General features: G+C 40.8%; 1 protein-coding gene across 4 annotated transcripts in view; it reads left to right on the top strand.

Annotated features, from left to right (window-relative positions):
* NEK9 (NIMA related kinase 9) overlaps positions 1–14,332 on the top strand; it is a 40,355-nt gene that overhangs the window by 10,156 nt on the left and 15,867 nt on the right. For all 4 annotated transcript variants that reach the window (XM_079914701.1, XM_079914699.1, XM_079914700.1 and 1 more), the window contains 10 exons: positions 1,783–1,893; positions 2,943–3,007; positions 5,319–5,369; positions 5,825–6,017; positions 7,668–7,812; positions 8,439–8,639; positions 9,521–9,567; positions 10,748–10,903; positions 12,738–12,846; positions 13,354–13,515. In XM_079914701.1, coding sequence (XP_079770827.1) covers positions 1,783–1,893; positions 2,943–3,007; positions 5,319–5,369; positions 5,825–6,017; positions 7,668–7,812; positions 8,439–8,639; positions 9,521–9,567; positions 10,748–10,903; positions 12,738–12,846; positions 13,354–13,515 — 1,240 coding nt within the window. The remainder of the gene's footprint in view (positions 1–1,782; positions 1,894–2,942; positions 3,008–5,318; positions 5,370–5,824; positions 6,018–7,667; positions 7,813–8,438; positions 8,640–9,520; positions 9,568–10,747; positions 10,904–12,737; positions 12,847–13,353; positions 13,516–14,332) is intronic.

Here is a 14,332-nt window from a genome sequence, read left to right on the forward strand (position 1 = left end):
ATTATCCCTGCATTGTCCTTGCAAATGGTACAGCTTGGTTGAGAGAATCAGCTTTATCCCTGAGCTTCTGATTTCTTGAACAGAAATCAGCTGTAGGAAAAATAACCAGTATTCAGGCACTGGCTTAGTAGTGTATTACTAAAATTCTATAGACAAGATTTATTTCCAACTTGAATTCCCCACTGAAATAATCATAATCAAGTAGTTTGAGCACGGTCCTTGAATCCATTGACTATAATTTTAAAACTGGCTCTAGGATCGACTGTGTAATGCAGCAATTTAGATAAGCTATTTCATCTCTTATGCTTCAGCTACATCATTTTATAAAAGCTGAGGCAAGTTATATAATACTCATTAAAGTGTTTTGATCTTTTTTATGAAAAATTACACCCTGACTCTTACTAAAGATTGCTACTGTTTTATAAACAACAAATCCCTTTAAGTCTCTTTTCTTTTCCTCTTAAGTAAAGCCCAGTATAAAGCAGTGCTTGCCAAACTTTAATATACATAGGAAATCACCTGGGCATCTTGTTAAAATGCAGACTCTATTTTAGTGTGTCTGGAGCTAGGCCTGATACTCTGCATTTCTGACAAACTCCCAGATGATGCCGATGCTACTAGTCCATGGGTCACAATTTGAGTAGCAGAAGTGGATTCACATCCAATATCCTCTACAAACCAGATGTGAGAACTTAGGCAAATCACTTCATGTCTTTAATCTTCTATTTCATTAGCTATAACAAGGGAAAAAATACATATTCCTCTCATAGAGATGCTCTGCTAATGTATATGAAAATGCAAATATAAGATAATGCAGAATTCTTTGGCCTTTTATGAGACTAAGTGCTGAAGTTTATTCTGATCTATCGTCTAGTTTTCTTAAATAACATAGTGGAAAGAAAATGAGTTTTGGAGTCAGATAGACTTTGGTTGAAATTATGGCTCCATTTTTACTATCCGTGTAGTCTTGGGCAAGTTACTTTACGTCTCTGAATTGGTAATGATAACCTTGCATGGTGTTTGCAAGGGTTAAAAAACATTATATGTGCAACTTATGTTTCTATTGGTCTCAGTAAAGGTGGTGGTGGCACTGTTATAATAATTTCTTATCATTATGAACTTATTATTCATTGCCTTGTCTGTTACAGCAGAGTATCACCTGTATAACCATTATTCGGATATATAAATTAGGAGGCAAATTAGTTGGCAAAGGACATACTTAAAGCCAAGGAGCATAGCTAACCTTGCTTTCCTTTTTCTTAGGATTCAGTTGAAGGGTCAGATTATAATATACTCTGAGTATTATTCTGTTGGTCGCATATTATTCTATTGGCTCCATGTTGGCCAGTTGGCTTCATTCTCTGACAGCAGTAATGCATCCCTAACCATTTCTTTTTTTTTTTTTTTTTTTTTTTTTGTGGTACACGGGCCTCTCACTGTTGTGGCCTCTCCCATTGTGGAGCACAGGCTCCGGACACATAGGCTCAGCGGCCGTGGCTCACAGGCCTAGCCGCTCCACGGCATGTGGGATCTTCCCGGACCGGGGCACGAATCCGTGTCCCCTGCATCAGCAGGCAGACTCTCAACCACTGCGCCACCAGGGAAGCCCCCCTAACCATTTCTTGCTGATATATACCAACGGTTGTAAAAAGAAGTCAGACCTAATTCAGAACTATTGCCATTTCTTTATATGATAGTCACAGGCATCTCAAAGCCCCTGCTAGTAGATTATAATGTCATCTTTATATAACCAAGGACAATACAATAATCATTTTCTCATAGAACCCACTCAACTTGTGTGTGAAGATTGTACAAGGAATCCGGGCCATGGAAGTTGATTCTAACCAGTACTCTTTGGAACTGATCCAAATGGTCCATGCATGCCTTGACCAGGTAAGTGTGACTTAACATATTGATTTCAGTTCAGTGCTTTCCCTTCCAGCCTCAGTGTTTGGAGTATGGCATAGATGAACCTGCACAAAACCACATCCACTTCCCCAGGGTAGGATGTATTTGGGGCTGTATCCGGGAGAATAGGCATTGGCAATTCATGATAGTTGTGTGCTTCAGCCAACAAATTCTTCCTTTACTAATTTGCGAAATGAATTTACCATCTAAATTGTGCTCCATTTTTTATGATCAAGATTAATTTTTTTAAATTGATTTCATAAAATAATAGAGGTAATTTAGAATTCCTAATGTGCAGAATGTTTACAGTTCTAAATGTCACAGTTGCCTTGCAGTGCAGCTCTAGGTCAGTATTATTCAAAGGTGGTCCAGGAACCACAGGCGTTAAAATCGCCAGGGGATGGGGGAGTTTTACAAGAAGAAAATGAAGATTCCTGGGCCCCACCCCAGACTGACTGGATCAGAATCTCTGTGGATAAAGCCCAGAAATCTTTATTTGTAACAGGCACTCCAGGAGATTCTTATGTACTATATATACTGAAATTTGAGAACCACTGCCCTGACAGTTAAAACAAGTGAGGAAGGTACATTCTCATTCACATATAAGTGTTGATGATAGTGAGCATGAAGCATAGAATGTGACATAAGAAATAGGTTTTTTGAAACAGAAGGATGGTATATAGTGATCTTTGAATAACAAACCTCCAGGCTTCTGAGAGGAAGTAAAATGCGTCTTTAAATCCCATTTTGCCCATTCCATTTACTTATTTAAATATTTATTTTGGCTGCACCAGGTCTTCGTTGTGACGTACAGGATCTTCATTGCGGCATATGGGCTTCTTAGTTGGGGCACATGTATTCTTAGTTGTGGCATGCACACTTCTTAGTTGCAGTATGCATGCAGGATCTAGTTCCCCAACCAGGGATCAAACCCAGTCCCCTGTATTGGGAGCATGGAGTCTTACATACTGGACCACCAGGAAGTCCCTTGCGCATTCCCTTTAAGTTAAAACTAACCCATTGATACTTTTTAGGATCCTGAGCAGAGACCCACTGCAGATGAACTTCTGGATCGCCCCCTTCTCAGGAAACGCAGAAGGTAAAGAGCAAAGAAGTTGCTTCATTTTCTTTCTGTAGATGGCTGACTATTAGAAGCCTGACTAGAGTACTACAAAGAGAGGGTGGTGTTTCCTGACTTTGCCACTCTGCTGCTATTTTCTTCCAACAGCTCTGCTTTCATTGCTTGATGTAGTTCCTGACTTTCAGCTCCTTAACCTGTGCTACTTTGTTCTAAGTTAATACTGATGAGACCCTGGAGCCCTTCACTCCTCCCCATCTTCTGTGAGTTCTAATCTAGAGTTTGGGCACTAGAGTGTAGTAATTAAGAGAGGAGGGCTCCGGACTCAGACATCCTTATGTTTGTATCTGAGTTGTGTCATTATCTTTGTCAAGTTATTTAACATCTCTGTCCCTTCGTTTTCTCTATAAAGTGAGGTAGGGTGAGGATTAAAGGAGGTAATGCATATAAAGTGCTCAACATATAAAGCTCAGGGCCTGGCACAAGGTGCTCAACAATTGTTGGATAGTAGTATGGGTTTGGACCAGGTCTTTGCTTTTTAGTGCATTTGTTTAGATGGTAGATTGCAATTGGAGGGGTCCTCTTCAGATACCTTTTGCCCATTTCCTGTAGTCGAGGTTGATTGATTCCTGACAGGTTATTTCCTGAGGTTTATTTAGTGTTAAAGATCTCTAGAGGTAGGAAGAAGGTCCTTTATCCCTCATTTTTTGTAGGAGGCTTCAAACCCTAACTCAGAGGAAGAGGTGTTCTTCATCCTTGTTAAATGCTCTAGTCTCTATTTCATCCTGTTATACTATTTTTTTTTCTGTTATACTATTTTTGCCTAACAACCCTTCTTCCTCCTCTACCAGTTCTTTGTTTTTGAATCTTCCCAATATTCAAACATGTACTGTGCTCTTTTTCAAGTGTTGCCCTTAGATGCATTAAGTGATACCTAATTCCATAATCTCTGCTGTTTGGTCAGTAACCTTTATTCTGTTGTATTAAATTAATCTTTTTCTGGTTCTCCAGTTGATCTCCAGCCAGTGTTTTAGTGCATAGAATTATGTATAATACTCCAGATGCAGCACTGTAACCTTCCATTTATGTTCTTTTCGTATTCAGGCAATATCACCCTTTAGGGCTGGTTAAGCATATTCTAATTCTTTATCTGGCTTATTTTCCAACAATATATTCACTGTTTAAATCTCTTATTTAAATATTTCCATTGATAATGCAATTTTTATTGAGAGAGTTGGAGATTTACATGTAGTACTTTGTTAGAACTTTGTTCTTTGATGGAAAAACAGAAGACAAAGAGCTTTCGAGATAAAGTACAGACACAGGGAATTGTGGAATTATTCAGGAAGCACTAAGTCCTGTTTGGCTAGAGGTTCTAGACCTGGCGTTCTCAATAGCAACACCTCAGGAACTTTAAAGAAAATGCTTGTTCTTAAGCACCACCCCAGGTCTTCAGCTATAATTGATTTAGGCAGAATGAGAACCCTGAGTTAGCACATGGGAGTGGATACAGGGAAGGAAGGCTGGAAAGGTAGGCAGAGAATGTTAAATGCCAGATGAAGGAATCTGTGCTTTATTCAAGGAATAGTACGGAAGTGTTGGTTATTTATGAGAGGGCAGTTCATGTGGTGAGAGATGCGCCTTAGGAAGAGTTATTTAGCAGTAATAATATCAGTGTTAAATCAGTATAGGACTGATTAAAGTGGATTGAAACTGTGGTGAGACCAATTAGGTGCTACCACAGCCCAGTTGGGAAGTAAAGCTGCCCAGAACCAAGGTGGTGAGACTGGGAAGGAGACGTGAGTGAAAGGGCATTGTATAAGTAGAATCTATAAAACTTGAATATTGAAGAAAGGACGACATCTGAGTCCAAAATCACTGAAGTTTTAAACCTAGTTCACTGGGAGAATAGAGGGTGCCAGTTATAGAATTAGGAGAGTCAGAAAGAAAAGCTGTATTGGAGAAAGACAATGAGCTGAGCTTTAGAGATGTTGAGTTTAGGGAGTCAGTGGGCAGACTAAAGGAAGATGTCAGCAGGTTCCAAAAACGAGCATCAGAGGTTCTCAAGGTTCTCTGGTCCAGCCTGGAGCATTCCTCAGAGACAGAAGGCAAATGGCCCCAGACTGCTGTCCCCCTTGTATTTAATGAATTGTCTAATGCTAGGCCTATAGAACTGTTTCAGTTGTATCGAAGTACTTTCTTAAAAGTATTGTAACATTGTGGGAGGCATATGGTTTATAGAAGATTAAGTCTGTGAAAGGTTTTAAAGAGACACTAGTGCAATATAGGAACCTATTATTTCTCTCATGTATCTTTGCTTTTCTTTTGGTAGAGAGATGGAGGAAAAAGTCACACTGCTTAATGCACCTACAAAGAGACCAAGGTAATGCTCAAGAGACTCTTGAAAAGTAATATATCTTAAATTACCACCAGGGGGTCTTTCTTTCTTGGGTCTGGACATTGTTTGATCCCAGTAAGAAGCCTTTGGCATCCTTTCAGAAGCCAACATCTGCTTAAATGTCAAATAGTCATTTCAGAGAAAAGGAAAGCTATACTTTTACCGTCATGCTAAAGTGGACATCATTATCATGATGAATGTTGAAAAGTTGAAAAGTGTAGGTGTTATGGATCAGACTGCTATCTGATCTGGCTGAGCTGTGATGAAGCCTTAAGGCAGGAATTGCAAAGCCTGCTATGTTACAGGGTTGAAATAAGTCGTCGAGAAAGAACATACTTTCTCATACCATACTTGGCAGTTCTCAGGGAAAAGACTGGAAGCATTTTTCTTTGATATAATTTTTATGTTAAATGTTCCTTTGTTCTGGGGGTTGTCATCAGGTCAAGCACTGTGACTGAAGCACCCATTGCTGTGGTAACATCTCGAACCAGTGAAGTCTATGTTTGGGGTGGTGGGAAATCCACTCCCCAGAAACTGGATGTCATCAAGAGTGGCTGTAGTGCCCGGCAGGTGTGTGCAGGGAATACCCACTTTGCTGTGGTCACAGTGGAGAAGGAACTATACACCTGGGTGGTAAGTGAAAGCTACGTACTTTAGAACAGTGACGTGCGCCTCATTGTTTACTGGGCCCAGGCTGTCTAAGAATTTTGTTGGTTGAACATGTGCTGCAGAAGTGGCAGCATGGGATGATGGAATGTAAGCTCTTTTGAGAGTAGGGATTTTGTCTGCTTAGTTCACTGATGTATCCCCAATGCCTGGTACATGTTAGGTCGCTTATAAATGTTTTTTGAATGAATGAATAAAAGAGAGAGAAAGAAAGAGAGAAAGAATTAAAAGACTTGGACTCAGGAGATTGCATTCTCATTTACCACTGGGTGATTTCAGAAGGTCACTTAATTACTCTGTTCTATTACCATGCATTTCAGAGCAACTCATACCTGTGAAATAGCTTTGTAAACAAATGAAGCAGTGTACCATGTCAGGAAAATTCTAAGACTTCCATCAGTGATTGAAGATGGAATATCTTGAGTAGAATTTTCCTTTGTTCCCCTCTAGATTCTATCCTCTCTCTCACCTCGAACAAACTGCCAATATTTGCTGTCTCTTTTCTTATCTCCCACTCATTCCTCATTCACCTGCAGTGCAGCTTCCATCCCTCCACTCAATTGAAACTACTCTTGACAAAATGACCTATAAATTGTGAAAATAAAACAGATAGGTACACTTGAGTCCTTGCTTGATCTCCTGTAGTATTTGACATAGTTGGTCACTCCCTCCTTGAAGCCTGGTCTTCCCTTGGCTTCCGCAAGAGCCTGTTCTCTTGACTTTGCTCCTGTCTCTTCTGCTGTGCCTTCTCAGGCTCACTTCAGGCCGCTTTTTCTTTACCTGACCTTGTCTTATCTTAGGTTCTCGGTTCTTCCCACTCTTCCTCCTTCCTGAGGAAGCTCATTTTTTCCAGTAGTTTCAGATAACTTCTCCATGAGGACAGGCTTTATCCCCAGTGTGTAACAGAGTAGACACTCAACTATTGATTGATAGAGAGAAAGAATGAGTGATTTGGCCTCTGTTATAGAGTTTTAACTTGCTGTTATTTCCTAAAATCCTCTCACTTAAAGAACTAGCTTCTGGGGGGCTGCCAGAGGTGGATTGAAATTAGTGCCTTAAAAAACATTTGTGTAAGGACTTACAGTTGAGTTATTGGATGGGAAGAATTACTTATATCTTTAGAACTGTTGAAAAGTCATGTAGGACTATTCTCAGTGCTTTATAGCAGCGTCTTTGACGTTACCAGATTCCTTATGACTGTTACGTATTTCAGGGAAACTGTGACCAAAATTTGTAAAACTTTTATAAGGATTTCCAAGAGGCTGTACTCCTGTAAAAAAACAATCAAATTAGACTACGTAAAGAATTTTTTCATCATCACCCATAATTAAATAGACAGTTCACCTTCGACTTGAAGAAGAAAGACAAAATTGAGAATGGGTCCTTTTAAGGCCCGATGGATATCAGTCTGGATACTTTAAAAATCTTTATCTGTTGGCAGGAGTTTTTTACTATCTACCATTAAAAGGTTTAATCCTCTTACCTTTTTTTTTTTCCCGTTTCTATATTTCCAACTGATTTTTTTCCTACTGTTTTTCTTAATAAGTGATACTACAGATTAGATTAAAGATTTGGCGTGAAAAGTTTAAAACTTCACAAGACCTATTTATTTCACAGAACATGCAAGGGGGTACTAAACTCCATGGTCAGCTGGGCCATGGAGACAAAGCCTCCTACCGACAGCCAAAGCACGTGGAAAAGTTGCAAGGCAAAGCTATCCGTCAGGTGTCATGTGGCGATGATTTCACTGTCTGTGTAACAGGTAAGCCAGCAGCAGAAAGCACCCAGGTGCATTTAATGTGGGGTATTTTAGTTAATTCTATGCAGTTTTAGTTGGGATTTTACAACGAAAGACAGTATCCAAAGAACCAAAGACAGTGAGCAAATATTATACACATTAATAACAACATGCCCAACTTGCTATAGCATTAGAGTAGTGATGAGCAAGGAGAAGGCAGGTGGATAACAGAGAAGAGGTAGGATTAGGAGAAATATATCGTATGTCCCAGTTGTGGGGGGAGCAGAAATAACCTCACTACCTAGTCAGGTGTAGATAACGCTGAGTCAGGAATTAGGAGCTCAAATTTAGTTTGGGTCTTGCCATTACTCACTTTATGATGTGTAAAATAGAGATGGCCCCGGTAAAATTTTAAGCCTCTTTAATATATCATCCCACCATTCTTTTTTTAACTGTTACTGTAACAGTACACATGACCCCCTAAATACCAACAACTCTAGGCTTGATAGACAGTCTGTCAGATTTCTCTGATATAATCATCCCATGTGAGCTCATTGGCTGAGGTCATCCTCATTCCAGCCCTGGCCAGCTTTCTGATGAGACAAAATAAGTCATTCCTTTGATGGGTTCTGCTTTCCTTCCTTTCACAGATGAAGGTCAGCTCTATGCGTTTGGATCTGACTATTATGGCTGCATGGGCATGGACAAGATTGCAGGCCCTGAACTATTAGAACCCATGCAGCTGGACTTCTTCCTGAACAATCCAGTGGAGCAGGTCTCCTGTGGAGATAATCATGTGGTGGTTTTGACACGAAGCAAAGAAGTCTACTCTTGGGGCTGTGGTGAATACGGTAGGTGTAGCCTTGACTCTGTCCACTTATTCCCAGGCAGACAGCCTGACCTCTTGCTTGTGTGCCTCTAAACTCATCATGCAGCCTCTATTTGAGAAGTGTTAACTCAGTAAAAGAGAATCTTTTTTTTTTTGGCTGCGTTGGGTCTTTGTTGCTGCGCGCGGGCTTTTTCTAGTTGTGGCGAGCGGGGGCTACTCTTTGTTGCGGTGCGTGAGCTTCTGATTACAGTGGCTTCTCTTATTGCGGAACATGGGCTCTAGGTGTGTGGGCTTCAGTAGTTGTGGCACGCGGGCTCAGTAGTTGTGGCTCGCGGGCTCTAGAGTGCAGGCTCAGTAGTTGTGGCGCACGGGCTTAGTTGCTCCATGGCATGTGGGATCTTCCCAGACCAGGGCTCGAACCCATGTCCCTTGCATTGGCAGGCAGATTCTTAACCACTGTGCCACCAGGGAAGTCCAGTAAAAGAGAATCTTATAGACTATTTTCGTTGGGAAGGAAGCACTCATTTTATTTTATTTTATTTTTTTAAGTTGAGGGGTACAGTAGATTTGATTTGATTTGATTTCTTTCTTTTTTATTTATTTATTTATTTGGTTGCACCGGGTCTTAGTTGCAGCGGGTGGGCTCCTTAGTTGCCACTTGCCGGCTCCTTAGCTGCAGCACGTGGGCTCCTTAGTTGCGGCTCGCGGGCTCCTTAGTTGCAGCTCGCCAGCTCCATAGTTGTAGCATGTGAACTCTAAGTTGCAGCATGCACATAGGATCTAGTTCCCTGACCAGGGATCCAACCCGGGCCCCCTGGGAGCACGGAGTCTTATCCACTGCACCACCAGGGAAGTCCCTGGAAGCCCTCATTTTAATGATTTTCTTTCTTATGTGTGTCTCAGGAAGGCTGGGTTTGGATTCAGAAGAGGATTATTATACACCACAAAAGGTAAAATCAGAGGCAACTTCTTCCTAGAGCCTATCTAGGTCACACAGACTCCAGTAATATGTCCTCTTTACCTGACTCCTCATATCAAGGTGTTTATCCCTGAAATATTTCCTATCTGGGAGACTGACAATCCGGGATTCCTAATTTAGCACTATGTGGTCTTGTCATCTGACTAAATCATAAAAAGTTGTGAAAGAAGATGCAGCCACTGTGGACACTCTGGAGTCACATCTTGCTTGGGGATGAGCACTAAAATCAGAATGTATAGCGGAAAAGTCACATCAAGCTAAACACACCCTGGATGGGAAATATTGGAAAGCAATAGAGTATCCCTTAACCCAGCACAGCCATTTCCCTTCCCCTTTCCACAGTTGGATACCAAATGAAGTAGTTGTTTGTATTTAGGGGTCATATTGTATGAAATGTAATATCTAATTCCTCTCAGTACTGCAAGAGCTGGCACTGTGAGAGCTGGCATGGGAGCTGAAACAAGCAGAGAGAGCACGGTCACATGCACCCTAGGACACAGGCTCACCCACTGTTCACTATTAACAATGTTTATTTACATTTTAAAAATTAACATATATCTGTGGGACCATTCTCAATCAATAGGATTCACAGTTATTCCTCTTCTTCTGAAAAGACTATAGGAGAAGGTTTGAGGTTTGAGTTTTCAGGTTTCACAGACATCCATCATGTCCCCCCACCATTCTTCAGCCCTGTCTAGTTAGCTGCAGAGGGATGTGAGCCTTCAGAAGTCTTGGCTGCTGCCTCAATCCTTGGTCACCTCACTTATTATATGACCAGACTGGCACCCCACAGGGCTACTGAGTTTCTTCTATAACTATCATGGGATCTCTGCATCTCAGAGGACTAAATCAGTAATAGATCGAAGCTTCTCTTTTCCCAGTGTTTTCTGAGAAGTCTTCCTAAGTAGGACCTATTGCTAAAACTTTTAGCTGACCTGGAATTGCCTTCTTTTACTTTATTATAAAACTTGAGCTCCTTGTTGAAAACAGTAGCCTCTAAGCTTCTGGGCAAATCTGAAGAAAACAGAGCAACCTTTATTTCCCTGTAGTCATTCTGCTAAATGCAGAGCATCATTTTTGAAAGAATTTGAGGGTTTTTCCCTAATACAAGTTATGTTTGGGAGATTTTCTGATTTTTTTTTTTCTTGCAGGTGGATGTTCCCAAGGCCTTGATTATTGTTGCAGTTCAATGTGGCTGTGATGGGACATTTCTGCTGACCCAGTCAGGCAAAGTGCTGGCCTGTGGACTCAATGAGTTCAACAAACTGGGTCTGAATCAGTGCATGTCCGGAATCATCAATCATGAAGTGAGTACCCCGTTTGGTATCCTAAGTACATCATCAGAACTTCTCTAGGTTGGAATTTCTTTGGAAATGCTATTATTGGTTTGTGACTGTGGAATTTGACTTAAGAATAAAGTGACGATCTCACAGACATTATGTCCAGTAAAGTAGCCAGCCACAAAAGTGTACATACTATATGATGCCCATTATGTGAAGTTTAAGAACAGGCAAAATTAACTTATGATGGCAAAAGTCAAAACAGTGGTTGCTTCTGGGAAGAGGGGCATAGGTGTTAACAGAAAGAGTAGGAGGGATCCTAGGGTGATGGAAATGGTCCATATCTTGATCTGGATGGTAGTTTTACATTTATATACCTTTAGAAAAATGTATCAAGCTGTACAATATTGTATAGTATGTTATACCTCAATAAATAAATTGATTACAAACAATCAGTGACGGAATTCAAATTCTACCTTATCACTGAAGTAGATACAAGAAAATTAACATTATGAAAAGAAACATTTTTCCATGTATCACCTCTCTAGGGAGTTTTTATGATTACTCTCAAATCACTGATCCTATACAGGCTTATTAAATGTAATTACCATTCCCCTCCTTCAAGAATGTCATAAATTCGCCACTGATATTAAGTACTAGTCCCCTCTTTGTGTTAGTATGATGAGTTTTTGTCATTTTCTAAAGAGTCATATTGAGACAAGTTTGCTGTCTCAATGGAAAAGGTAAGAATTAATTTTTAAGGGCTTCCCTGGTGGCGCAGTGGTTGAGAATCCGCCTGCCGATGCAGGGGACACGGGTTCATGCCCCAGTCCGGGAAGATCCCACATGCCGCGGAGCAGCTGGGCCTGTGAGCCATGGCCGCTGAGCCTGCGCGTCCGGAGGCTGTGCTCTGCAACGGGAGAGGCCACAACAGTGAGAGGCCCGCGAACCAACCCCCCCCCCCCCGCCAAAAAAAAAAAAGAATTCATTTTTAAGCAATCTCTAAAGTAGTGATTGTGAAATGGGAGAGTGCAAATTTGGAGCAGGTCTGGGGAGGATGTCCATGTGCTTTGAAAAGGCATATTCAGAATTACCATTACTTGATTTGGGTTTTGTTACAACATTGTGTTTGTTGTGAAATTTTAAACTTACATGGGAAGATTTATTTTTATGCTAATCTAAAGGGGAAAAAACAAAACAAAACAAAACAAGGGCTTCCCTGGTGGCGCAGTGGTTGAGAGTCCGCCTGCCAATGCAGGGGACACGGGTTCGTGCCCTGGTCCGGGAAAATCCCACATGCCGCGGAGCGGCTGGGTCCGTGAGCCATGGCCATTGAGCCTGTGCGTCCGGAGCCTTTGCTCCGCAATGGGAGAGGCCACAACAGTGAGAGGCCCGCGTACCGCAAAAAAAAACAAAAAAAAAAGGAACGTGGTTTTTAACAAGTTGAGAATATTGTAGGTAAAATTAGATCACAGTAAACTGACGGGCTGGACAGAGTCTTCAGGATTTTAATTCCTTCCCCTGCTTTTGTTAGGTATGTAGAGTGTATAACCAAGACAAAAGTCAATGATTCTATCCTTATATAGATGCCTTCTGGGATGGAGAGTTCATGTTGTGCATACCCTAATTTAGGAATCTTAAAACTTTTGTGGTCAGAAAGTCCTGTCTCATACTAAATTCTCTGATTACATATTGAGCTTATTTCTTCTTTTATTCTATTGGAGATGAAAAGCTACCTGGCACCTTCTTAATAACATGATTCGCTTGAAAGGCCTTTTGATCACCACGACAACATTTTCAGCCTGTTTCCCCTCCATTTTTTACTTCATGAGTCTTTGCTTTGTGTTCTACCTTGTTTCAGGCATACCACGAAGTCCCCTACACAACCTCCTTTACCTTGGCCAAACAGTTGTCCTTTTATAAGATCCGTACAATTGCCCCAGGCAAGACTCACACTGCTGCTATTGATGGTGAGTTGATGTACGACTGTGTACACAGGCCTTAGTATTTCAGGCTCTTTTATTCTATCAAGTAGTAGTGCTTCTTAACTATATGTACACATTCTCCTGATTTCCCCCATCATCCAGTATTATCTCATTAACCAATTGGGCAGTCAAATAAATGTTTTGTTGGTAATCATTATAAGTATATAATCAATACGTTCCTTAATGAGAATACCACACCTATAATTTCTGGCAACTGCTATTTGTATTTAGCACCATCTATAAGTTTTCTAAGTTAAATAGTACCCATTTTCCACATTTAAAATAAAATATATAATATTGAATCACTTCCTGGGTCTAATTGGTCATAGTTCTCGATGCCCTAGCTGCCCTAGGTCCAGGATTGTGTAGCTAGCTTTATATTTGTATACTCTAACAACCAGAAGCTAGTCTATGGGACTCTGCATTGTCTGCATTTTCCCTCTGTTTCATGACCCATTTGTACCTGGTTATTTATTTTTGCTTCTGTCTCAGAGCGAGGCCGGCTGCTGACCTTTGGCTGCAACAAGTGTGGACAGCTGGGTGTTGGAAATTATAAGAAGCGTCTAGGAATCAACCTGTTGGGGGGCCCCCTAGGTGGAAAGCAAGTGATCAGAGTCTCCTGCGGTGATGAGTTTACCATTGCTGCCACTGATGGTGAGTCTGTACATGTTATTTCAGGCTTTCTGGATAGATGGCTATATTTTAATTTTTGCTTGCAAAAGAGGTGGACTGGTTATTTGTGTAGCTGGATCATATGTTTACTTTTTTATCTGTGTTAAATTGGTGGCCAGTTTTTATGCCTATGGAGCTTCATTAACTTTTCATGTGTCCAACATAGTGATTGCTGTAAAAAGGTCAGATTTCTAGAAAATGGCAAGTTAGTACTCTTAAATCCCTACTTTTTTTACTTTAACTTTTTTGGTACAATGTTTTAAGAATTATTAAATACTTATATATATACCTTGCCCAGTACCATGTTGGTTCCAATAAATGTTGGGTGGCTAGAGAGGAGAACAACATAATTTAACCTTGTTCCTTGGTTGGGGTCAGCTGCACTGCAGTGATGTCTTTAGGGACTGCTAAGGCTTGAAGGGCTATATACCAGTGTTTCTCAACTTTCTGAATTGGTCTAATGGAATTTTCTTCTCTCTTTCCTCTCAGCTATTTCTTCTCCTCAGCATCCTGCTCCTATCACTTCTCTTCTTTATCGCAGCTTCTGCTAGCCTTCACTCCCTTTCCTCTTTCTTATGCTTTCTTTTTTTCTTTTTTCTGTCTTCCTGTATCACCTTCTAAACTCTCTTGATTTTTGTAGCCACTTCTTTCTTGTGACTTTGTGAACAACAAAAAAACATATTTCATCTTCTTATCTTTTGACTCATTTTGGCTTTTTTTGTTATTGCTCATGCTCTGGGACGCCTTTGTTTTCTTTCAGTCTGTGTCTGTTACTTACACAAGAGAGGTCCAGCAATAG

Source organism: Stenella coeruleoalba, assembly GCF_951394435.1.
Source record: "Stenella coeruleoalba genome assembly, chromosome: 2".
In the NCBI taxonomy this organism is placed as follows: Eukaryota; Metazoa; Chordata; class Mammalia; order Artiodactyla; family Delphinidae; genus Stenella; species Stenella coeruleoalba.